At 42.8% G+C, this 23922-nt stretch overlaps 13 protein-coding genes across 14 annotated transcripts; 5 read left to right on the top strand and 8 right to left on the bottom strand.

Moving 5' to 3' along the window:
• Nucleotides 1–431: 431 nt before the first annotated feature.
• LOC108090968 (zinc finger protein Xfin) lies at nt 432–2242 on the bottom strand. Its single transcript, XM_017189914.2, has one exon. The coding sequence runs from the start codon at nt 1867–1869 to the stop codon at nt 679–681; it is 1191 nt and encodes a 396-aa protein (XP_017045403.1). The 5' UTR covers nt 1870–2242; the 3' UTR covers nt 432–678.
• A 205-nt stretch (nt 2243–2447) lies between these two features.
• Nucleotides 2448–3503, top strand: LOC108090983. The gene is made up of 2 exons (XM_017189939.2): nt 2448–2922; nt 2981–3503. The coding sequence occupies exons 1-2, from the start codon at nt 2506–2508 to the stop codon at nt 3368–3370; spliced, it is 807 nt and encodes a 268-aa protein (XP_017045428.1). The 5' UTR covers nt 2448–2505; the 3' UTR covers nt 3371–3503.
• On the bottom strand, nt 3493–4471 carry LOC108090984 (AP-3 complex subunit sigma-2). Of its 2 annotated transcripts, XM_017189941.1 has the most exons (5): nt 4339–4471; nt 4186–4277; nt 3928–4130; nt 3658–3874; nt 3493–3592 (listed from the first exon to the last, which is right to left on the bottom strand). In XM_017189941.1, exons 1-4 carry the CDS (start codon nt 4405–4407, stop codon nt 3663–3665), a joined length of 576 nt encoding a protein of 191 aa, XP_017045430.1. In that variant the 5' UTR covers nt 4408–4471; the 3' UTR covers nt 3493–3592; nt 3658–3662. The 2 variants fall into 2 exon arrangements, with proteins under 2 accessions (XP_017045430.1, XP_017045429.1); XM_017189940.1 differs by having other exon boundaries at nt 3493–3874.
• Nucleotides 4472–4688: 217 nt separating this feature from the next.
• Nucleotides 4689–5338, top strand: LOC108090946 (nuclear receptor 2C2-associated protein). Its single transcript, XM_017189881.2, has 3 exons — nt 4689–4772; nt 4825–4915; nt 5014–5338. Exons 1-3 carry the CDS (start codon nt 4738–4740, stop codon nt 5305–5307), a joined length of 420 nt encoding a protein of 139 aa, XP_017045370.1. The 5' UTR covers nt 4689–4737; the 3' UTR covers nt 5308–5338.
• A 404-nt stretch (nt 5339–5742) lies between these two features.
• On the bottom strand, nt 5743–7699 carry LOC108090944 (5-aminolevulinate synthase, erythroid-specific, mitochondrial). The gene is given in 3 exon segments (XM_017189880.2): nt 5743–6226; nt 6377–7416; nt 7418–7699. Coding segments are annotated over 3 exon segments (1593 nt in total). The 5' UTR covers nt 7594–7699; the 3' UTR covers nt 5743–5849.
• Nucleotides 7700–7924: 225 nt separating this feature from the next.
• On the bottom strand, nt 7925–9582 carry LOC108090941 (senecionine N-oxygenase). The gene is made up of 5 exons (XM_017189877.2): nt 9303–9582; nt 9058–9244; nt 8835–9006; nt 8241–8776; nt 7925–8177 (listed from the first exon to the last, which is right to left on the bottom strand). Exons 1-5 carry the CDS (start codon nt 9569–9571, stop codon nt 8010–8012), a joined length of 1332 nt encoding a protein of 443 aa, XP_017045366.1. The 5' UTR covers nt 9572–9582; the 3' UTR covers nt 7925–8009.
• On the top strand, nt 9576–11037 carry LOC108090648. Its single transcript, XM_017189426.2, is given in 5 exon segments — nt 9576–9621; nt 10103–10233; nt 10363–10556; nt 10608–10687; nt 10741–11037. Coding segments are annotated over 5 exon segments (744 nt in total). The 3' UTR covers nt 11034–11037.
• A 25-nt stretch (nt 11038–11062) lies between these two features.
• LOC108090940 (alpha-catulin) lies at nt 11063–14780 on the bottom strand. Its single transcript, XM_017189876.2, has 6 exons — nt 14419–14780; nt 14111–14291; nt 12577–14051; nt 12200–12517; nt 11938–12144; nt 11063–11459 (listed from the first exon to the last, which is right to left on the bottom strand). Exons 1-6 carry the CDS (start codon nt 14446–14448, stop codon nt 11343–11345), a joined length of 2328 nt encoding a protein of 775 aa, XP_017045365.1. The 5' UTR covers nt 14449–14780; the 3' UTR covers nt 11063–11342.
• A 430-nt stretch (nt 14781–15210) lies between these two features.
• Nucleotides 15211–16228, top strand: LOC108090960 (uncharacterized protein C6orf136 homolog). Its single transcript, XM_017189904.2, has one exon. The coding sequence runs from the start codon at nt 15398–15400 to the stop codon at nt 16148–16150; it is 753 nt and encodes a 250-aa protein (XP_017045393.1). The 5' UTR covers nt 15211–15397; the 3' UTR covers nt 16151–16228.
• On the bottom strand, nt 16164–18433 carry LOC108090959 (THO complex subunit 5). Its single transcript, XM_017189903.2, has 6 exons — nt 18297–18433; nt 17458–18240; nt 17293–17405; nt 17153–17240; nt 16565–17101; nt 16164–16509 (listed from the first exon to the last, which is right to left on the bottom strand). The coding sequence occupies exons 1-6, from the start codon at nt 18369–18371 to the stop codon at nt 16267–16269; spliced, it is 1839 nt and encodes a 612-aa protein (XP_017045392.1). The 5' UTR covers nt 18372–18433; the 3' UTR covers nt 16164–16266.
• A 96-nt stretch (nt 18434–18529) lies between these two features.
• Nucleotides 18530–20062, top strand: LOC108090923 (cytochrome c oxidase assembly protein COX15 homolog). Its single transcript, XM_017189854.2, has 4 exons — nt 18530–18704; nt 18811–18913; nt 18973–19105; nt 19163–20062. Exons 1-4 carry the CDS (start codon nt 18612–18614, stop codon nt 20013–20015), a joined length of 1182 nt encoding a protein of 393 aa, XP_017045343.1. The 5' UTR covers nt 18530–18611; the 3' UTR covers nt 20016–20062.
• A 46-nt stretch (nt 20063–20108) lies between these two features.
• On the bottom strand, nt 20109–23165 carry LOC108090924 (stomatin-like protein 2, mitochondrial). The gene is made up of 7 exons (XM_017189855.2): nt 23042–23165; nt 22875–22976; nt 22606–22813; nt 22352–22551; nt 22144–22288; nt 21968–22083; nt 20109–20418 (listed from the first exon to the last, which is right to left on the bottom strand). Exons 1-7 carry the CDS (start codon nt 23087–23089, stop codon nt 20137–20139), a joined length of 1101 nt encoding a protein of 366 aa, XP_017045344.1. The 5' UTR covers nt 23090–23165; the 3' UTR covers nt 20109–20136.
• On the bottom strand, nt 20442–21934 carry LOC108090922 (fizzy-related protein homolog). Its single transcript, XM_017189853.2, has one exon. It carries the CDS (start codon nt 21847–21849, stop codon nt 20539–20541), a length of 1311 nt encoding a protein of 436 aa, XP_017045342.1. The 5' UTR covers nt 21850–21934; the 3' UTR covers nt 20442–20538.
• Nucleotides 23166–23922: the final 757 nt, after the last annotated feature.

Genomic DNA, 23922 nt, shown 5'->3' with positions numbered 1-23922 from the left:
ACTACCCTTGAATCGAGAAGAAAATTTCATAAAAATCGGATAACTATATGATATAGATACCATAGGAAAGTTTGAAATATATCTATGTAAATAATGGTAAACATTTTTTATCCCACGAGCATGACTTTTAGAAAATATCATATACCAGCCATAGGAAAGATCGAAAAATCTATATGGAATTAACGGAAATAATCGAAAAAAACAAAAAAAATGAACCTATATGTATATCCTTGCAGTCATCAATAATGTCGGACAATATACATAAAGGCTAAACAACATCGAAGTTTATAGCTTTCAGGAAAATTGAGATTAATTTTGTTTTTTTTAATCAAAGACGGTCTCTTCCAGTTCCCAATCCAGACAAATAACCGCTGTAAATTATTCTAATCGATGCAAAACAGTAGCCAAAACGTAAAAAAAACAACAAGAGGTTTAAAAATATATCTTCATGTTTTGGCAAACACAAAAAAGTACAAATTAAAATTGCGTACAACTTATTTACATATGTAGATAAAAATTGAGATTTAAGAGCCAGCGTAAAACTTGCATAGGAATAATGTTAGATTGCGAATTTATTTAATTTTATTGTACTGTGTGCGTCACCCGACGCACGCCCGCGTTTTAGCCAATATAAACTGGTTGCCGATGGCTAGCGACTTAAGGATTATAACTAGGAAACTATCGAATCTTCAAATGCGTCTGTTGGTGTTTTTTTAAGTGGTCGCTTCTCACGAATCTTCTACAGCACTGAGGGCAGGCGTAGGGCTTCTCGCCAGTGTGCGTTCGTATGTGGCGGTTGAGGTCGTCCTGCCGCTTAAACCGCTTCTCGCACTGCCGGCAGCGAAATGGCCTGTCCTGGACAAACTGGGGCATGCCGTAGGTGCCGGGACCGTCCGCCGGCGGTAACTGAGAGAGGGTATTTACAATTTCGTCGACTGGCTCATATTTCACCTCGGGCTTGGCCTGGTTGAGAAAAGATGGCAGCTGGCTCTGATTCAGACTCTGGCTCTGACCCTGATTCTGGTGTTGGAGTTCCGGGGCCACGATCTGGTACTTGTCACTGTGTTCTGGTCGCTCCAGCTTGATTTTCAGCGGCTTGTGCTGACAGGCAACGATGTCCGCAGTCTGCTGCTGATGATGGTGTTCCATTTCTTGCTCTCCGCAACCAACCATGGCTGCCATGAAGTGAAACCCCGAGTCCGATTCTGTCTGAACGTGCTTCTTTGGGGGCTTGAGTCGCACTGCGCTACTGGGCGCTGATCTTTTCGGTGTGGTGCTCTTTAGTTGGCGGTCGTGGGTGGCTAGATGCTTGGTGAGGTGATCGCTGCGCGAGAACTTCTTTGTGCACTGGATACACTCGAAGGGCTTCTCGCCTGTGTGCGTTCGCAGGTGCCGGTTAAGCTCATCCGAGCGGGTGAATCCCTTTCCACACTTAGGTTCACTACAGACGAAGGGCTTGATGCCCGTGTGCCAAGTGAGGTGGGACCGCAGGTGGGAGCTCTTTCCGTAGCTCTTTGTACAGTTGTCGTAGGGGCATACGAATTTGCGCTTGGGATCTGACGATTGCGGCGAAGCCATCAGTTTTACGCTTGGCATTATCCTGATTTTGGAGTTCCCGTTTCCGCCGTAAGGTGAGTTCTCTTCCGGCTCAGTCTCTACTCCATGGGGCACATTCTCCAGATTCGCCTCGTCGTGTTTGAGGTCTCCAAAAATAGTGGATGCCCGTATTATCATATCGGACGACTGCTCGTGTATGTTTGCACCGCTTAGCGTGGGAAACGCTGGTGGTGGTGGTTTCATGGATTCTATGGGCGTTGATGTCGTCAGCATTTGGGGTGTGGGCGTGTTTTGTGGTATTACTTGTGACATTGCGCTTACGTTTGAGGATTGGTTTTGGCCAATCCAAAGTGTGTCGAATTAAAAGGGCAGGTGCTGTAGAACCCAGACGCTCAACTCCAGCCGCCAACCTACCCAATTAGCGTTTATCCAAAACTAAACTCCTGTACAGGAAACTACGTTCAGTGGGCGTCGGCTTCGGATTTATCAGAAATGTGGTCCCTCGTCACCATAGCCAGTACGGATCACAGTCTACATTTGTCCAGGGTGCTTTGTACACATTTTCCAGTTGTTTTTGGCTAGCGCGAATGCATATTCTACAGGACTTATTTATTTTACTTTATTTTATTTATATACTGGATTACATCTATTTAATTGCGATGAGATATATCGACTAGTCGATTGTTGTAAAGATGCAACTTTATGCGCTTGGTTAAACTATCGGCAAAGCAGTGCAAAATAATATATTATGTTTTGTTTTTATATTGTTTGTCCCCAAACAATTGAAAAATTAAAAAATATGTATTTTACTAGAGTTTTTCATAAAGTTAACATGTTGAAAAATTATTAAAACTGCTGCTTCGAGTGATGTTTGATATCGATAGTAACGAGCTATTCGATAGCATTAATGTATTAATGTATTTTACTTGTCGTTAATTATTTACTAAAATGCCAAACGGTGCTGTGGAAACGGACGATAATAAACTGAACAAACGACAAGGGCGCGCGAGAAGAAAGCAGACAATTTGGACGAAGGAGAAGATTGCCAAGCTTATTGAGCTGTATCGCTCGTCGGATTGTTTATGGAACCATTATTCCGAGTTGTATAAAAACAAGGACTGTCGTGCAAAAGCCATCGAATCCATTTGTGCGGATCTTGGGATAACAAAAAGCGAGTATGGCAAAAAAGTGCACAACCTGCGTAATCAATTCAATTCGGAACTCAAAAAACTGGAGCGACGTCTTGAGGAATCTGGAGGTTCTTCGGCCGAGAAGACCTGTCGATGGGAGCACTTCAAAACCCTCATGTTTTTGCGTTCCGTTATTGAACCCCGACCAGGATACCAGCAGGGGACCCAATGCAAGGTGCGCTTCAAAAATCTTTATCTAAAGCACTTAAGTTCTCAAACGTTCTTGCTTTTAGAAACTTATGACAAGTCTGAAGTTTAACTACCCTGAAAAGGATGCAGAAAACCAGAGTCGAATTGACGGTCAGACAATAGACAGCTTGGAATCAATGATTGGCGAAGGTGTAGAACTAAATAGCGAAGTTCCAAGGACCACCGCCGACCAGCGACCAGAGCTGCCTTCCAAACCGTCTATACCACCTCGATTAGCAAAGGCACCCACAGCTTTAGCTCCTGTCCATGTCCCATGTCGGGATCAGTGGGACGCCTTTGGAGAATTAATAGCCAGTGAATTCCGAAACCTAAACTCTGAAAATTCACGCAAAAGGCTGAAACGAAAAATAATGCATGTTATGCTAGAAGTCGGGGAAGAGGATGATCTGGATCAATCAAGTGCAATCAGTTGATTTAAGAATTAATGTAGTCGATACTCGTTATAAAATTTATTTTTAAGATCACTAAAAAAGCCTTGAGAAATAGATGCTTTGTATATACATTTTAAGCATCATTCGAAATAAAACAGAAATCATGCTATTGGCATTTAATTTGCATTTTTATTCTGTGGAGGAGATACATTAAATAAATAGGACCTTATATTACGGAAAAAGAAATCCAAGGAATACGTCGATCTATTACAGCGGACGAGCTTTAGTGTTAACAGATTATAGACAGTTGTGAGATTTATGAAACATACATTTGTCAGAACTTAAAGTCTTTAATTGCCTGTGGCAGATCAGGAAGCTTAATGTCCTTAATCTGTTGCGGAATATTCATACTCTTTACAGCACTAACGGCACGAGCGGGAGCAGCCGAAATACCCGCCTCCTGCTTAACGATCTTGTTTTGCTCCTCGATGCGTGCCATTATGTCGTTCATATTCGTCTGCAGAACCATTCCTCCCATCACCAGTTCTAAAAAAGGTTTAGATGATTTAAACTTGAAAGACATGGGAGTTTTTACGAACCTGACAGTATGTGGTGGACGGCATCGGCGTGAAATATTAAGTCCAGCTCACAGACATTTTCAAAGCATTTGTCGAGCGTTTCCACAAAAACTTGAATCAAGTCGAGAATTCCCAGCTCGCTTTCTGAAGAGTCCACACAAAAAACAAAGTAAAGCGTGGCATAATGGCGGTAGATAAGTTTATAGTCCGATCCGCCAATCAAGCTTAATTAAAATAAGTGATTTTTATATTCTGAGCGTTGAGCAAAGTATTACTCACCTTCCACCCTCTAAAAAGTTGCAGACATTATCATCCCGCTTCGAAACTAGCTGAAAAGTCTCCTTGATTATTTGTTGCTGCATGCTTTCATCCTACAGAGTGGTTCCAAAGTGAATGATTATTAAAATTTTGATAATACCACCAAACACTTACGAAGTACTGATAGAATTTGGATAGCCTCGGCTTTCCATGATTATTAAAAACAAGAATAGCCTTTATCATTTCAAGTTGTATGATAAGTCAAATAAGAAATGTAATTGTTGTTTAAACTGCCAGCTGTTTTGATTTTTCGACCAGGGCTTCAAAGTCAATCCTTGGTATACCTCAATAAACATCGATATCCCAAAAATTTACTTTTTATTTAATAAATTCTATTAATTTTTAAAATGTATTATCAATAAAATATTAATATACAATGTATTAACTCTTATGCAAACATAAACTATTTGAATATTAATTTTTTATTTACGAATGTATTCGCATGGTTTTCCATCTCTAACACATCTAACCTCGCGGTTCTCGTTTTGTTTATTTCTATTGTTTTTGAAAACAATGAATATTTTATCAGAAGTTAACTTTACTTGCAGGTATTACTTAAGTAACATTTTAGTTATTTTTCGTAATCCTTTAATTTTGCAGGGTGAGCTCGGTTTTGAACAAAGAAGTAAAGCAATATGGAAAACAATTCATGTTTGACAAGAAAGAAGACACTTCGTGGAGTTCGGATGAGGTATTTGATATAATTTAAAAATAAAAAACTTAATTTTAATGAGAATCCATAACTGTTGAGCCAATCTGATAAAATCTCACTTCCAACTAATTTTTTAGGGAAATCCCCAATGGATTACCGTGAGTTTAGATGAGCCACAAAACATTTCGGGATTTAGTTTGCAATTTCAAGGAGGATTCGCTGGCCTTAAATCTAGAGTGATATTTTATTCCACTGACGGAGTCCAATTACATGAAGAGCCATTTTATCCTGAAGATATCAACTCATCTCAGGTGTTTCAAGTTAAGGATACAGCCCGGCAGAAAGCTTCTTCAAAGATAAAGTTGGTCTTCGAATCCAGTACAGATCTTTTTGGTAGAATCATTGTTTATAACCTCCAGCTGTTTTCGTAGCCTAGGAAATAAAGGAAGTGTTTACAAACTATATTGTTATCAATTTCACCAAAAATTGACCAAACATACAATTAAACCAATAATGGGTAGGCCATGGTTATCAGCAACAATTTTGTTGACTCACCCTGCCTCTGCTAAAAGTAATGGCGTATCAATTTCATTAATTTATTTCAAACATGGTAAGCCCCTAAAGGGATAACAATAACGATAGCTCAGGGGAAGTTCCATGTTTCCAAAATGAAAAATTCTAGTAATGTTTATCTGCTTCTGACTTTGGGTGGAGGTTAAAAGAGTCGTCTTCCATGCAAATTCTTAATTATAATGCCATTTGCATGGACTTTGTTCGTGAAACACGCAACTTGTTATTGAAGGTGACATTCAAGCCATGAATTATCACCCATAAGCCCATAAAACCCATAAAAAAATTACATGATATATATTGCACCAAAACCATTGTATTTTTTTTTCTCCAAAACCAGTTAATTTGTAGAACGTAAATATTTCGAATGCTTTAGTTTTTAGAGGTTTTTCAGAGAGGGATACTATGCAGCAACGGAGATTTCCAAGCGAGGACAGTTGGGGATTCCACATTCAAGATCGGGGGAGGCATCCTGGTGCCAGCAACTCTCCGAGTTGCAGAACATGCATGCGTTTGGCGAAAGCGGGACGTTGGTTGAGAGGTCCACCATTTCCCACACTTTCTTTAGATCGGTAACCAGGGCGTTCATCATTTCGAAAGTGTGAAAGGGAGTGGGTGCCAGTCGGAGTTTCTCCTCACCGCGAGCAACAGTTGGGTAGTTAATCGATTGCAGATAATGCCCGAATTGTTCGATCAGCACGTTTGAGATCTGACTACTTTTTAAAGGGTCTCCGATTTTGATGGGAATGATGTGACTTGGTGTTTCCTCGACGGGAAAACCTGAAGCGAAATAAAAAATATTGTCAATAAAATTAAAAGAGCGTTGAAATTTCGTTAATTGTTTAATCCTAACTATGGCCGAAAATAAAAAGAAAGTTCGAGAATAACCTTAAATTACATAATAGCACAAGGTGCAAGACTACATATTACCTTCTCGTTTCAGCAAGTTTTTCAGGTAGGAGACGTTTCGCTGGTGCATGTGCCGTAACTGACGACCCTCCTCCGATGCCAGGATGTTAACGGCCTCCAGGGCTCCGCATAGTACAGTCGGCGGCAGGGAGGTGGTGAAGATGAAGCCAGCCGCGTACGAGCGAATCATGTCGACCAGCTTGTCGGACCCAGCTATGTAGCCTCCAATGTTACCGAACGCCTTGCCCAAAGTTCCTGATATAATGTCCATTTTGTTCAACACCCCGTCCCGCTCACCGACTCCGGCTCCATGATTGCCGTACAACCCTACGGCGTGCACTTCATCGATAAACGTAATGGCACCGTAATCGTGGGCCACATCCAGTAGCTCCTCTAACGGACAGATGGCCCCCGTCATGGAATGCACCGTCTCAAAGGCTACGATCTTAGGCGTGCTCTTGTCCGTCTGCTTCAATAGCTGGTGCAGGTGGTCCACGTCGTTGTGTCTGAAGATGTGCTTGGGCACCCCGCTGTTCCGGATGCCCATGATCATAGAGGCGTGGTTGCCCGCGTCCGAAAAGATCTGACAGCCTGGTAAAAGCTTTGCAAGCGTGAATAGCGTCGAATCGTTGGCCACAAAACACGAGGTGAAGAGCAATGCAGCCTCCTTCTGGTGCAGCTCGGCCAGCTTTCGCTCGAGGCGTTCGTGGTGCAGAGAGTTGCCCGAGATGTTCCTGGTGCCACCGGCCCCGGATCCGTGCATGTTGAGTGCTTCCTGGACAGCCCTTTTAACACTAGGATGGGCGGACATACCCAGGTAGTCGTTGGAGCACCACACCGTGATGGGCTTCTCCGTCCGCTCTGAGTACTCCAGGGCGTGCGGGAATAGGCCGTCACCCGCCAGGCGGTTAACTTTCTTAAAGACCCTGTACGAGTGGTCCCGCTTCTTTTTCATAATCTGCTCGTTAAAAAAGCGCTCGTAGGGAAAGGTCTCCGAGGGGGCTTTTTCCTTTTCAGCGGGAGCTGTCTTTACGTCAGCTCCGAGGCCGTTTCCCGCAGCCCCCCGCCCCAGTTGAGAAAGACCTTGTAACACTTGCGGCGACGAGCGAAAGTTTCTTTTCGCCCGAGCTCAAGGTCTTTCCCACCACTGGGCAGTGCATCCCGTAGGATTGACAGAGGGTTTCCGCATAGTTGCGTAGGAAGCTGGCGGTGAAGCGATTCAGGAACGGACACTGCATGACTAGGCGCTTTTTCACTTTGAAGACCCGACCTAAATCAGCGAACTTTGAAAGTGAATTGAGGTGTAATTCGTAAATTATGCAAGAATGTGGCTGCGAAAGTGTGACCAGATTAGTCCAAACTTTGGTCTCCTTAACTTGCACAAGATGTATCCCTGCAAAATACCAACAAACATTTTCAAACAAATATTTGTTTTTGGTTGCTTGAAATGTTTTTCCCATCGAAAAAACCTCTGAAAGATGCCATTATGAAGAACATTTACCTTTAAACTTATTATGTGGATGATATGCAAACGAAAAATACCATTTTACGAATTTAAAAAAACCGTTATAAACTTCATGCTCTCAACGAACAAGTACATTTTATTGAGTCATGGATATCACACAGGGCGTGTACGCAATTTTTAATCAAGACTCTAATTTAACTTGACAAATGTTTCATCGTCGACAATAGCAAATTTATCCTCTCGAAAATGGAGCAAGTTGTCGTTAAAACATTGGCTGCTTTCGTTGTGTAATTTTGTCATAACAGCTTTGATGTTCACCACTCCGGCAGTTTTTGACAAGTCTGTAAAGTAGTCGATCTTGAAAACAAAACAAAAAGTTTTTTTAACTGAGTACTGCAATAAATGAAAAAAAAATCTCACTTGTCTAGGACCCAGCATATGAGCTTGCCGTTTCTTGTAGCCCGCTTCCCAAATCCTTGCCATTTTATCCTGGGTGTCCTTCAGCATTTCCTCTGTGGATGGCAGCTTATTCGATCCATTGTAGTAGCTCATGATGAACCTGGCTTGAATATCCATCATCTGGGCGGCACAAACGTAAAACGGTAGTCCTATCAGGGCCATCGATGGGTTCCTTATGTTAATGCATTGCTTGTACAATGTTTGGACGTAGTTGTCCTCAACATAAATCCCGGAATTAACAGTCAGGAAGGGGAAGCTATACTTATATCCTGTGCAAAAGAAAACTGTGTCGAACTGCTCGTAGGATCCGTCAACAAAAAAGGCTCCTTGCTCATCAAGTTCCAAAACATCGGGCTTTTGTTGCACATTCTCAAAAAATATGTTTTCTCCAATATCAGTAAGGTGGTGACTAATTGTAACTCGTGCCGCCGATCGGGAAATGATGTTGGACAGGTCCATCCCGCTTGGCCCAGCTCCAATAACAAGAACAGATTTACCTTAATGATTATGAGAGATATTAGTAACATTTCTTAACTCTAAATGACCTGTAGTCACCTTCAAAAACTTTCCTCGTTCTGAAGTCATGGCTGTGCAAGTATTCGCCCTTAAAACGATTCATATTTGGGATTTGACTATAGTTTGGGGTGTGATAATGCCCGTTGGCCACCATAATCTTGTCAAAGTAATGGAACGCTACCTTATTGGAAGCCACATCTTTAACAAGAACCTATTATCGGTACGTTTTAATATTGACTATTTTAGGAGTGATTAAACTTACTTGCCACTTTTCATTTCTTCTAAGAACTCGAATAACGTAGGAATTAAACCTGATATGCTTTTTTAAATCGAAATGGTTAGCGTATTGGTTTAGAAAAACACAGATTTCATCAGATCGTATGTAAGACATATCGTTTGTAGCGATTTCAAAATCTGGGTATCCCATTACTTCTTTGGGCAGATTAGTGCTTTTTTAAAAATCTCAAATAAGAAAGGTAAAATTTAATTATCAGAAATAATACTTACCGTAAATTTTCATACATGCTGCTGTGAACATCGATGCCGTTTACAACACCTGTTGCCTCGTTGTAAACCCAGGTTCCGCCGATTCTGTCAGATAGTTCAAATACAGTGGTCTCAAAACCATTATCAATCGAGTGTCGGGCACAACAAAGTCCCGCTGTTCCGGCCCCAATTACGCAAACTCTCATCGTGTTAGTTTTGTTAATGTTTCTTGGTGCGATTCCAGAACGCTTCTTACACTCTGTTTGCCTTAACGAAACTGAGAATCGCATCGTGATGAACTTAATTGCTGGTCCGCGGTTGATACCCCTTAAAAATCGGGGTACTTGGATTTCTAGGCTGACTACATCAAGCCTTTATTATCTACAATAAGAAAATACACTACAAGTTACTTGAACTAGGTAAAGAAATTAATTTTGACACCATATAAAGAATTCAATATAGTAATATAAGAGCATTTGGTATTCGCAACTTAATGAGGTCATTGGGTTAATTGTAATCGTACTGATAACATTATAAGCATACGGCAATATTTTCCGCTGAGCTTCTGTACTTATATTTATTTTTGTTTATAGGCTAATATATATGTAGATCAGGCCTCCACTTATACTTATTTTATTGATATTTACTTTGCCGATAAGAGTACGAGCATAAAACAACAATATTTACAGAAGCTTAACCTGTGCTCATTTGATAGTACAATTCAAGGTAATGGTTATAATTGGCAGAAACGCAGAGGTCAAGTTATATGTTTTTCTTGTCCCAGTCAATTCTTTGACTTCGGCTTTTCCCACACTAAACAGCGAAACCAAATGTGAGAAAATTTGCATGGCTCAGGTAAATTCTGCCCCTACGTGATTCAGTATTAAAGTTGTCGTTAAGATTGTCTAACATGGGACTAAGCGCTTGTATATGCTTGAAAGTTCTTCAGCTGGAAAGTATCTTTCAAATTTCCTATTCAAAGTGATTTTCTTGAACTTATTCTGTTTGATTATGTAAATTTATTTAGTGCAAAAGTTAAAAAAGTAAATACCTTATCAAAACCTACATGATTCTTTGATAGATTGCTACTGTGGCGGCGTTGATTGTAAAAAGGCTGTCAGACAAACATTCGGAGAGATTGTTTCTGATTAACAAAAAGCAATCCAGGGAATGGACTCTTTTGAACAATCTTTCTTGGTCAAAGGAAGGCGATGATTTTAGCACTCTCACGTTTGTGGGATACACTTTTGTGGCATCAGCTTTACTACTCACCAGGTAACCAAGACATCTTTGAAAAATTGGAGCTAATTTAATTTTTTTTTAAAGAATAACGGAAAAAACATCGAACTATGGTACTTGTGAAATAATTTTTTTAACCTGTGGAGTTCTGTTTTTCATCATAGAGGGTAATTCATGAATTACAATACAACGTACACCACTTTAAAACTTAATTTCCTAGGGCTACTAATATTTTTCACTGTTGAACAACTACCTGAGAATCTCTTAGTCTACGCCTACTCGTTGGGAACCCTTTCATTTATTTGCGCGACTCTGTTTGCTCTGGACCTGATGTTTTTTAAAAACTTGCTTAAACTGAAGAATTCTACAGCCCAAACAGAGCAGCTTAATGAAACAGTGGCACTGAAAGTGTATCACTTGTCCCAAGAACCAAAGACGAGCTGCTGCAACAATAGTCCCCAAACACAAATTATAAATGAAACAAATAAGAAATACTTACGAACGGATTTGTAGACACAATGTAAGCAATCCATATACATATCTGCATCTTTTATTACCTTTATTGCCGTTAGTTTTCGAATGTAGCGAAACAATATATGCATTATAAGATCGTGCTATTAAAACAACTAATTGGATTTTCTTAATAAAGTTTTTGACATTAATCATCGCTAAAAGCGGCCTCAACTAATACACAAAATGTAATTTATTAAGAATGCTAATAGTGTTCACACTATAGTAATAAAAGATTTGGACTCAGAACAGTAAAAATGATACCCTCGTCCTCCGCGCATCCCCCTTGGCTCTTCGAGCCATCCCGTAATGTCAAGGAATATCGCTGCTGCTCGTCGTTCCCTTGGAATCGCACATTCCACCGGCCATGTTTTCGTTAGTCCTTTCCGAAGTGAGTCCTCCAGTTATCCCAGTTAAATTTAGTTTGTACTGAAGGGACGGAATTCGTAATATGTAAGTTAATAAGTCTTGGTCATCAGAGGGTTTTTGAGAAGCTGATTAGAGTTTTTTAGAAAAACTAAAGTTCTAAAACATGAACCAAGAAAAAATGTTGAAAATACAATATTACAAAAATCTACAATAGCCAAGAAAAAGAGTTGGGTTCATAAATGCATACATTTTTACAAATAGCTGTCATTACTAAAGTTTTGACTAAGTGTTTACATTATCATCGAATATACCGATAAAGAAATATTTTAAATCAGATTGAAAATAGACGAAATCATTTCTTAAATAATATGAAACGAAGAAATTATTGTCCCCTCTTTGGAAAAAAATGAAAACTTCTTAAATCATACCTGTAATAAAGCATGCTTTAATATCACAGTAAATCATATAACTTATACACATCCAAAAATTAGTCTTAATTATAAGAAACGGCTCTATGGGTTGGTTTAGATCTATTTACCTTAGTTGCGCACTCAAAGCACTTCGATACTACTTTATTTATAACATTCATAAGGTTTTTGGTTTCTCTGATGACATGATCAACTTTCACAAATGTGGCAGCTTTGCCAACCGTGTGATCTTTGACTGTAAATTGAAGTGCTTGGACAAAAGTCGGCACTCTATCTAAAATGTTAAGGAGATCCTTTTTGTTGTCACTAGCGGGAACCTAAGGAGGATAATGGGTAATTAAGAAGCGTAAAAAAGGCACGGAACCACGTTACCTGGTATGAAAAGTGTCGGAGGACTTTGTAAAGTCGATTGGCTTCCTCCGCAAAATATTCGGCTTGGGTAAACAAATCCTGAGTTGTCCTTAAAGAACCGTTTCCCTTTGTAAACTGGTACATCAGGAACGCCATTGCTGACATGTTCTTAGCTCTCTTTAATATGTCGTTATCGTCCGACAAGTCTTCGCTCCATTTTGATTGATATGTGTTTAGATCTCCATTGTTTTTGCCTTCAAGGCCAGAATACTCGACCATTTCTCCGTCTTCTGTTGCAGGTACACCGGATTTCGTTAGTTTATCTGTGCTTTCGCATTTCTAAGAAAGAGATTCGAGTTGTTAGGAAGAAAAGACTCAAAAAAGGGTAGGGGACCCACCTCAGTTTCAACTTCTCTGTCGCTCTTAGTCGTGTTAATTGATACCAGTATCTTCTTGGCGATCATAGAAATCTCGTTAGTCAGCCATTTCCACATGTCTGAGAAGGACTCGAAGTTCTCGTTGGCCGCGCTACTATTTGAATACTTCCACAGGATCTTGGCCGCGATGAAGACCTGCGGACCGTAGATGCGCAGGTTAATGGCCAGACACTTCGCTTGCACCTGCAGCCGCTCCGTAGGCGCGATGTGCTGCAGAAGCTTGCAAATGTCGAAAATGTGGTCGCAGCAGTCGTGGAACTTCGTGGAGCGCTGGTTGAGGTTGTCTATGTCGTAGTTTGTGGCCAGCACGTGGAAGGACTTGACCAGCTTGGCGCAGATCTTTAGCGACTCGTTGAAATCCTCGATCTGGCTAGACACGGAAACGACTAGCTGTTTGCAAAGCTCCTCGAGGCTGCTCAGCATTCCCAGCTCGGGGTCGCGCCCCTTTACCTGCACCCCTGCGGTTTCGAGCGGGTCCTTGAGGATGGTGTTTAGATACAGGTCGAACTCTAGCTTGCAGTTGTCGCAGTAGGATAGGATATTCTTTCGGTGGTTGTGGCTGATGTACGGCGAGTCTGTGAAGTCGTGCGCCTTTTCGAAGAGCTTCTCAAAGGCCAGCGACAGCTCCTCGCGCAGATCCATGCTTTCGGAGCTCAGGTGCTTCCTGAAGTTAGTGTTGTTCACGATACGGCCGCCTCCAGCCGAGGAGGTCAGGTTCTTCTCTGACTTCCAGGGGTCGTCGTCCAGGAAGTTGAAGTAGGCGTCGGCATTATTGTTACCCTCGTTGTTGCTTTCGTAGTAGCTCATCTGGTACTTGTACCGCTTGATGAGATTCACGATGCGCTTTATAGTCGTGTAGATGCTCTCGTTTTCATAGTTCGGGTTGCTGGCCTGTTTGTCAAATGGCATGTGCTTTGCAGAGTCAAAGATGCTGTCCTTCACCACGAAGTGTATAAGGTCCATGGCCCGCCGTATCTGGCAAAAAACCGTGTCTCGGTTCTCCTTTACGATCACACAGTCGCTGTGGATCAAGCTGTTTTTTGAGGACGTCAGCAGGATGGCAATGGACTTCTCCAGGATCTGCCGCGCCGAGAACATTTGGGCTCGCCGCCGCTCCTCCTTGAAGGAGTTGCGGTGGTGGCCCGTGAGGTAGGCCAGTTCGATCATCTCCGTGCCGAAAACAGAGAAGGCCCGCACGAACTCGGTAAAGTTCATCACCGACTCCAGTTTTTCTAGGCTCTCGGAGGCGCGTTTCTTAGCGGTCAGCAGTTTCTTCACAACAATAATGTCCACCAGCAGTAGAATTCGCGTGACAGAGGACAGCAGCGACCTGGCCGCCAGAATAATGGCGCCATAGTCCTTTAGGGGCTCGATATGGTGGCGAAGCTCCATACCACACAACGGTGATATATCACAGAGGCGTTCGATTGATTTCCCTGTGCAGTGGTGTTAACTGGTAAATATAATACTCAGGATAGGAAGGGTTAATATATACCTGCATCCCTGGCCTCCTTTGCTGCCTCATACATGTCTCCCTTAATGTCAATATTCTCCTCGGCAATTATCTCACCAATTGTTATAAATCGTTCCACAGCGATGTTCAGTAGGTGTCCTATGTTTCCAAAAGTCGACATGATTTGCTCGTTATCCATATCACGAACTCGAAAGCGTTGATTCTGCAAGGAAGCCAATATTGATCAAGTTTCGGGGACAATCAATAATCGCAAAAGAATTAAGGTGAGGCAACCACAGTTTGTTGCCCAGTAAATTGGCAAGTCATTCCAGCGCCGGCCAAAAACTTACGTTTACTGTTGATTGAGTGATTCCGTACATTTTGGAAACAACAATTCCTTGTAAAAAAAATTGATTGTTTTTTTAAATATCCACAAATCGTACTTTAAACGTGTAACATTTTTATTTACTTCCTATTGATTTTTCTCAATACTAAGGTTAGCAGAGCGAATAAACATCGAAACTAAATCAAGTATTTGGCACTCAATAATACCGTCACTTATTAATGCGTCATAGTAAGAGGGTTTATAGGTTTAAGCTCAAATAAAAGTCGATTTTTCAGGCAACGAAAGCTCCTTGCTTAAATTACTGATATATAGCTAGGTGTCTGTAAACAACGTGTTTATTTGTAGGAATATATACATACATATGTATGCTCCCAGATTTGTGTGTGATTCGAGCTTGTAACAAATTGGTCTGCGCAGAAATTCTGCGCATAAGAACCATGTAGTACTGTAAAATGTAATAGATTAAGTCAAAAATCCGTTGAGATTGAAGACCTAATATTTGTTGAGATACCGTTATGTTAAGATCCAAGTCATATGAATTTGAAACCAGTTTTCAAGAATTAATTAAAAGCCAAAAGACAACCTCTTTATCTTTCATAAATAACAGTAAACAAAACATTTTTACGTGGCAATATCTTAAGAAATTCAATGTTTTTAATGTGATTTTTAAATTCAACGACATAATTTCTGATTTATTTCCAATTTTTTCCGGAGTACCCCTACCCTTGCGCACAGGTGCTTCTGCTCAAAACAATAAATAGTTAGGCAACACTGCAACCATATGATTTTTGCCGAGCATTTTGTTTCCAAATGTTGTTACCTAAACACGAGCGAGTGCTACGAATTTCCGCAGGCCGCCAAAGAAAAACAGCTTTTAACCTGGGTCAACGTAACATTTGAATGGTTTAATATACAGCCAAGGTAGAGCTGTTCTGGGGAAATCAGTTTCCGGTAAAGGAAGTGTTATACAAAGTCCTTGCAAGATGATGCGAAATTTCGGGATGTTATCAATTAGGAGGAGCAGCTGGATGACCCACTGGTGCTCTAAGGAACGGGCGTGGATGTCCACCCTGTGGCTAAAAGTGCCTGATATTGCAGCATGCCCTCAGAAGTCGTTAAAATGCCATAACCTTAAGCAATGTCGAAGTCTACACGAGAGCACTAATGCGGAAAGAGAGCCCGGCAACATCAAAGAAAACGCCAAAAAGCCCGAGGACCTGGACAGAGCTTACGAAGTTTTAAGAACCACGCTGCCCAAGTTGTTCGTGGAGCCCCTAGACTACTCCATATACAGCCCGGACCTCATTTTCCAGAACAACATCACCGGTAAGCACACGGTGGGATTGTATCACTACGTCAAACAGATCGCCATACTGCGCACGGTGGGACATCTAAAGTACGCCTACGTGAAGTTCGAGGTCCTTAAGATTACAAAGCACCAGGATGACTACACGGTGAGGATAAGGTGGCGAGTGAGGGGCATTTCCGGACTGAAGGTCATGTTCCAGTTCTGGAAATACAAGCTTTGGCAGCTAAAAGAAGTACTAAAGGACCAGGAAGCATGGTACGATGGATACTCCATCTGCTACCTTGGCGACGATGGGCTCATCGCCAAACATATTGTCGACAAAGTGATGCCAGACGAGAGTCGGGAGGTGGTAGAGAACCCTTCTGCAACGGCTCTGCCCCCCGGATCCCTGGCGGCGACCTCTTCCCAGAAGATCAGCTGCCAATAAAGTCGTTGCTAGCTTTAAATGTTACTTATTTATTGTATTACTAAAAGTAATAAACTGAAGCTCTAAAATGTTTAGTAAGTGCATTGAGGATTTTTTTAAAACGGGAGTTGAAACCTTCACTGCTTAAAGGCGTACACCGATCCCTTTTTAATATATTTGTACGGTCGCGAACGGCATCGCTTGGCAAAAGCACTTATGTAGGGTTTTTCCTTATTGTACTCGACGGTACTTTGCATAGAGCCCTCTGTTTCGAGGAATATATCGAAGCTGTAGATGGTGCGGAAAAGTTGGGAATACAAGAAGCGTTCATTGGCCTCTAGCTGTTTGGGCTGCAGCGAGTTGGTCCAAAACTCCATCATCTGAAGATGATACAAGTTAAATGACGTATAAGCTAATTTAAATAAAAGTGCTTACCTTAATGGCCGAGTTATTTTGCGAGGTGTGACAGCCGTTCCAGTGCACGTTAAGAATCCAAAGAGGCATTTCCATTGGGTAATTACTAGGTATTCTGATGAAACACTCCATCTTAGCGGAGCCCCTGACGATTACGGCGCGGTAAGAGTTGTATGTTTTACCCTGGTCGTCCGATGGAATTTTTAACACATCGGAGATCTGCGAGTAAAATTCCTCGTGAGTAATGGCAGTCCATTGGACGAGGCTGCATGATAGGCCGGCAGGATATTTGTTTTCTTTGACGGTTGACAAATCAATGTCCTTGTATGTCAGCCCCCGAATTTGCTGGCTTAAACGCAACCAAGAGTTCCAGCGCCTGGCAATGCGAAGAATAATCTCCCTAGTGTTCTTTGTCAAGTTTAGTTCGAGATTGTAAAGCATAGAACTGTTGACGGTTGCAATGGAGCACATACTTTGCAGCCAACAGAAAGGTTTTCCAAAGTCTTTGGCTTTCAGAAAGCGCAAGCATTCTTCAGCGGTTAAGTCAAAATTACGAAGCTAAAAAAATTGATTTTTATATTGGCAAAGTAAAGTTATTTAAGGTATTACCTCGTAATTAATTCCCGGAATGGGTATTTCATTTCCGAAGTCATTGGCATACAAATGTTGCAAAAGGTGATGGACAAAATTGGTATCACTGTAAAAATACTTTTTAATTTCGATATTTCTTAAAAATATTTGATACCAACCACTGGCTATTGACATTGCTGGAAGAGTCAAAATGGCCCCAAACAGTAACACATTTCATCAAGTCGAAATAACGAATCTGCAGGGTAAGCTGGTTGGCTCCGGCTGTACCAATCTATAAAATGGATACATGTGAAGACAACGATATAAAGGAAACCTTTATTTACCGTTAAGCGAATGTGCAATGGATGGGGGGCCAGTGTATCTTCCAAACTTTTTTCTATGGGATTCTTTCGCGATTCAATTTCCTTTTCAGGGTGCAATGTTGCATACTGCTTTTCCTTAAGCAACTCTTGCATTTGAGCCTCGCTCTCGTAGCCCACTACCTCAGCGGTGTAGGCTAGGTCCTCGCATGATCGTTGCAGGGATTGCAGGTTAATGAACAATACGTAGAGGGGCTTGGGCAAGTACTTGACCACGGCGCTTAGCTTCCACTCCACGTCGAGGGACAACTGGAGGGCATCGTGCAACGGCTTTGTTGCACCCAGCAACGTTCGCAGGGCAGGCGCGAATGAGATGTACCTTTGGGCGTGGTTAAGATTGTCCTGAAGCAGTTCCTGTTTGGACGTCAAAAGGGCGCTGTACTGCTTGTCAAGATCCTTCCGCAAGCGAAGCTCGCAGTCCAAGCGATGCAGGTGCTGCTTGTGACTGGACAACTCCTCCTTTTTGTTGGCCATGTCCGGTAACTTGCTGGCATACTCGGCCTCCGAAAGAAGCTCAAGATTGGTATCCCGACTCTTAAACTTCTGACAGCGCACAATCTCCTTCTTCAAATGGCTCACTTCGTACAATAAGTTTTGCAGCTGCAGCCGACTCAGGTCCACTTTGCACTTCTCCAGGTGCAGCTTATCTCGTCCAGCCTTTATCTTGTGCTTTACATCGCGGTTGGCGTGCTTCAGCGCCACGAACATCAAAGTGGCAGCGGTGCGTCCTTCGTCCGAAGACAGTCCCTGTTCATAAGAAATACGATATAAGTGGTGTTTTTGACATTACGATCACACTTTACTTTGCTCTTTGCCTCCATTATATCATCGATGGCCTTTTGCAGCTGCTCGAACTGCGTATTTAATATTGTTTCCATTTCAATCACCGAAATTGTTTATATGAAGCCAGCAAAGTATTATTTGGTGACAATAAAATCAAAGAGTGACCAGGCTGATAAAACGTTAAAACTTTCAGTTTTTTGCTTGCGGTACTTAAACAATGTTTAGTATATTTTTTTATTAAACCATCAGCTGCTTATGCATTTGCCAGCGGCTTTTTACATATTTTGACTATTTTTGTTATAAGCAAGGGCAAGACTCGTAAACCAATTAACATAATGCTGCGAATCCTCCAGAAAAGAACCAGTCTAATAAAACTGTTAGTACCTGGTCCGCGGCATAATCAAACTCTTTCGCAAACGGTGATAAAGGTACGTGTTTATCATAGTGATTACATATATGTAGTAAATATATTATCCCCCTACAAAGATTTGTTATAATTATGAATTACTTATTTATACCCTACATATCTTTCAGGAAATCCCTGCAATAAAACCAATACGTATTTCAAGTAGTGAAAAAACTGTGGGAAGATGGTTTCTCGGGGTCAGCGGAATGGTTTTTGTGGCAGTTGGTCTAGGTATTAACTTAGCTTACCTAACAAGTTAATAGTTCTTTATTAGGGCTTACCTATTTTAGGTGGAGTTACCAGGTTGACAGAGTCCGGACTTTCTATGGTAACTTGGAAACTTACGGGTGAACGGATGCCCAGGACGCAGGAGGAGTGGATTCAAGAGTTCACTCTCTATCAGCAATATCCAGAGTATAAGCTGTGAGTTTAATTCCATCTTCCATGTCCAATAACAATGACAAAGTCTTATTCATTTAGAAAAAATGTTAATATGACAGTGGAAGAGTTCAAATTCATATTTATGATGGAGTACATGCACAGAATGTGGGGTCGCGCCATCGGCGGATTCTTTTTCCTGCCTGCCGTATACTTCTGGAGAAAGGGATACTTTTGTGCAAAGACCAAGAAGAGTGTATTACTATTGGGCACCTTGATTGGTCTGCAAGGTCTGATGGGCTGGTACATGGTTAAATCCGGTCTAGAGGACCGGTTCCAAAATCCCAATGACGTACCGAGAGTATCCCAATACAGACTAGCTTCCCACCTGGCAGCTGCCTTTATCCTGTATTCACTGTCGCTGTCGAGAGCCATGGCTCTGCTGATTCCAACAAATACTTTCGTAATCCAAGCCAAAAATGCATTTAATATTAAAGGCTTTTCCCATCTCACGAAGGCAATGGTCCTATTGACAGCCGTTTCTGGAGCTTTTGTAGCCGGGCTCGATGCTGGATTGGTGTACAACTCATTTCCAAAGATGGGGGACAGCTGGATACCCGATGACATGTGGCAATTTGAGCCGATACAAAAGAACATAACCGAGAACCCGACGACGGTGCAGTTTAATCACCGCATTCTGGGGATCAGCACAGTCACCCTGACCACAGCACTGTGGCTGGCGACCAGAAGGATGCAGCTCCCCAAGCGTGCCAATTGGGCCATTAATGCTGTGGTGGCCATGGCTTGGACTCAAGCCACCCTAGGAGTAACTACCTTGCTGAACTACGTGCCCGTTCCACTGGCGACTGCCCACCAGTCTGGATCGCTTATTCTGCTGAGTTTCGCCCTATGGTTATCCCATGAAGTGCGATTTTTAAAGTATCTGCCAAAATAATTGAAAATAAATAATTGTTTATTCAAAGTAAACGCTTATTTATTTAAAAAATGCTCCTCTTGATTTGGTCATAACAACGATGAGTGATGCGACTTTAATAGCAATAACCATTTATTTATTCCTATTCAATATTCATTTTTACACTGTTTTTATCCTCCTGCAACTCCTTGTATTCAACGTTCTTAGCGTTTAAGCAGGCACCGACGCCCTTAATGTTTTCCGAAGACTTGGTGGCTTGGTTTGAGTTGGAAACGTGGTTGTACACCGCCAGGGCCTGAGCCACAAACCCATTAACATCTCCGGGATTCGTGGGCAAGATCATGGTGTTATTTGTCTTGGCCAGCTTCTTAAAGGCTCCAATGTATTGCTCGGCCAGCGTAAGGGAAGCAGCATTTTGGCCATCCTAGAAAATATAACAAGGATAGATAACCGTTTAAAAAAAGAAGTGATATTTAAGTAATCATCAGTAAGTAATAAAAAATATAATTCCCAGGAACAAAAGGGGTACGTGGTAATTTCGTTCTCATCTGATGGGCTGATACAGGTTAAGCACAGAGTTTGGCAGTTTGGGCGGCTTCTGTTTTGTGAATACGGTCCAGAATCGAAGAGTCTCATCTGCCCCGCCAGTGACTATGGACTCTTTGTCCGGGCTCACGGACAAATAGAGCACGCGGTGCGTGTGCCCGGTGAGCTTGACCACCTGCTTCAGCGAGGGATAGCGCCAGACAATGATCTGTGGCTCCGCCTGTCCGTGGGTGGTAACTAGCTCCGAGGAATTTCTCGCCCAGGCCAAGTTGCTAATCTGAGCGCCAGTATCTACGCATTGCACCATCTTGCCAGTCAGCACGTTCCAGAACCGCAGACACCGGTCGGCAGACCCACCGCCACTGGCAAGCAGACCGGATTTGTGTGGTGACCAGGCCAAAGCCTTCACCACCGCCTTATGCTCTTTGAAGGCGCATACCGGCTCCGGGCAGTTCTCCGTCCACACCAATAGGCGGTTGTCGCTGCTTCCACTGGCTAAGTAGCGGTTACTAGGCGACCACTGGAGGCCGCACACCTCGAGTTTGTGGCCACGCAAGCAACGAGTAATGTGCTTCGGCGGATTGCGAACATCGCGCTGTAGAATGGAACGGTCGCGGGAGCCACTGGCCAAGCTGTTTCCGCGCCAAGCAAGCGCAGTGACCCGGGACGAGTGGCCATCGAGTCGGTTTAGCTCCTGCTGACCCTCTGCGTCCCAGATGCTGACATAACCAGACAGGGTCCCAATGGCCACCTGACGGCCTCCACCGTGCCAGCTAACCGCCGTGACCAGGTTGTCCTCCTGGCTGAAGTCGCACAACCGGGTCACCTGACCGGTGACCGCGCTCCACAGGTAAGCAGAGCAACCCAGGCCCACGACCAAGGTGTTTTCAGACGACCAGTCGATGAGGTTGAGGTAGAAGTCATCCTGCAGCTCCGGTGCATCGAGTATCTTGTAAGGCAGTCGCGGCAGTCGACGCACTGGTCTTTTGGCAGAGCTTAGCAACCGGTGGCTAGATTCACTGATGTCTGCAAATGGCGTGCGCAAAGATAGCGAACTCTTGTTGGCAAACCGATAGATGCCCTGCGTACTCTGATCTAGAGAAGTGATCTCCGTGTCCAGGAACTCGTTGCGCAGCAGACATGCATAAGCAGAGTTCTCGCACAACTCGCTGGAGTTGTCAGGTGCTAGGGCATAGTTGCGGGCCCACTGATTGCCGGCCCGTCTAGGAATGCAGCGAAGATCCAGCTGCTCCTTTCTGCAATCCAGGAGTCCCGGAAGCAGGCGCTGTTCGTACTCCGGTTGAAACATTTTCGAATTTTAACATTTGTTTGTTTTGCTTGTTAAGGTGTACAATAATCATAAACGATTTAATAAGGAACGCCTAGTATTCTAACTGCCCTTACTCAATTCTCTAAGCAACACTCACCAGATGGGATAGGGACTTGGCGATGGCCAGCAGGCTGCGTGCTCTAGCATCGGCCACGGCTATAATGGCTGCCGCCTCTCCACTGGCCTTGTTGATGTGCTCCTGGCGCTCGGCCTCTGTAAGAGCAGGGATCTTGAGTATTAGGGATACATTTTGAAAGAGTTAAGGAAGGTTACCGGAGGCTAGGATTCTGGACTTTCGCTTGCCCTCGGCGATATTGATTTCAGCTTCACGAACACCTTCCGACTCAAGAATAGCCGCTCGTTTACGCCTCTCGGCCTCCACCTGCATCTGCATCGCCTCGTGAACCCTGGTGGGCAACTAAAAAAAAAAGAATTAGTTTTCCTTTGAGCTCCATTAAGTCAGCTTAAGATCGCAACGCACTCTAATATCACGGATTTCGTAACGCAAACAGGCGATTCCCCACGCCTCGCTGGCCTTGTTAATAGAATCCACTATACTGACGTTCAGAGACTCCCTTTCACGGAAGACTTTGTCCATGGACATCTTCCCCAGCTCGGATCTCATCGTCGTCTGGGCCAGTTGTGTTATAGCGAACTCCGGATCCTCCACGCCGTAAGATGCTTTGTGGTGATATAACAAATGAAGCAGACGATACAATTGGATTTAAGTCCCACCTTTGTAGGGGTCGATGATTCGCAAGTAAAGCACTCCGTCGATACTTAAGGTCACGTTGTCGGAGGTAATGGCACTTTGCTTCGGGACATCGATGGCGATTTCCTTTAGACTTTGCACGTATTTGATTTTGTCCGCCACTGGGACCAGAATGTTCAGGCCGGGGTCCAGAATCCTATGAAACCGACCCATGCGCTCCACCACCCAGGCCTAGAACAAGGAGTAACAAACTGGGTGAGCGGCTCTTGGCTGATCTGGCAATGACACCTACCTCTTGCTGAGGCACAAACATAACACACATGTTTATGGGGGTTGAGGCCTTTCCCCTCCGAGACTGTGACGGAATCCATGAACCGGCTAGCAAGAAGTCTTGCTGTTGGTACAGTTATTTAGGGGGAGTTATTATGTCATTAAATAATCAAAACATATAGCACACACCTGGACCAAACTGGGAACAAATCTTTTGTTCAAGAGAAATCTGGACATTTCGCAATATGTGTGCCGATTTTAGAGGGATAAAGTTAAAAAAATACTAAAAAGAAAACATTATGATAGTCCACAAACAGGGTGGCTCATGTCACATGGAAATCGATTATTTTGGGTTAGGGGTATTTTGACTCAGCCATTTTAAACATTTAATGAGGACGGTTTAACCGTTTCGCAAATGATCGCGAAAATGCAAATGAAGGATATAATTTCAATTTGGCGCTTTATGGTCTATTTTAAAACCTTAATGTGCAAGCACCCATCTGGAATCAACAGATTAACGGAAAGACCAAGGCCTTCGTATCCAAAGTTTAGGATGTAGTTTTTGGCCTACTCAGACTTTTTCAGCCATTACCAAAAAAATGTACAATTAAAGTTTAAATATTTAAAGCCAAAGTCTGGTTATCGTCAATGGTTTAGACACGCTTCTCTTCATCTGCACCATTTGTTAAACCTTGAAAGTTTCTGGCTGAATTAAATTCGCGGTTAACTTAATTAACCGGCAAATGACGAAAGCAAAGGACACAGAGGGACCGCCAACTCTTGTATAAATGAAAACTAAATCTAATAACTGAACATATGTCTGAGTGCACGTATGTTTGCTGAAATCTTGACACCACTCTGGGTCTGTTTGTAAGAGTATTTACCATTAGTTGCCACAAATACGGTGCAAGTGACGCATTAAGAGCATAAAGGAACCGCACGCCCGCCCAACAACCACTAAGCTGTTAATAACGGGTGTCGTTAGTTATCTGCATCATAAATTTCCCATCACCCTGTTTAAGCCAGAAGATATTCGGATATAAAACGAACCCCGGCAGCAAAAAGCGCCA

The sequence above is a fragment of the Drosophila ficusphila genome, unplaced genomic scaffold, assembly GCF_018152265.1.
Source record: "Drosophila ficusphila isolate 14025-0441.05 unplaced genomic scaffold, ASM1815226v1 contig_414, whole genome shotgun sequence".
In the NCBI taxonomy this organism is placed as follows: domain Eukaryota; kingdom Metazoa; phylum Arthropoda; class Insecta; order Diptera; family Drosophilidae; genus Drosophila; species Drosophila ficusphila.
This window is presented reverse-complemented; position numbering and strand designations above follow the sequence as displayed.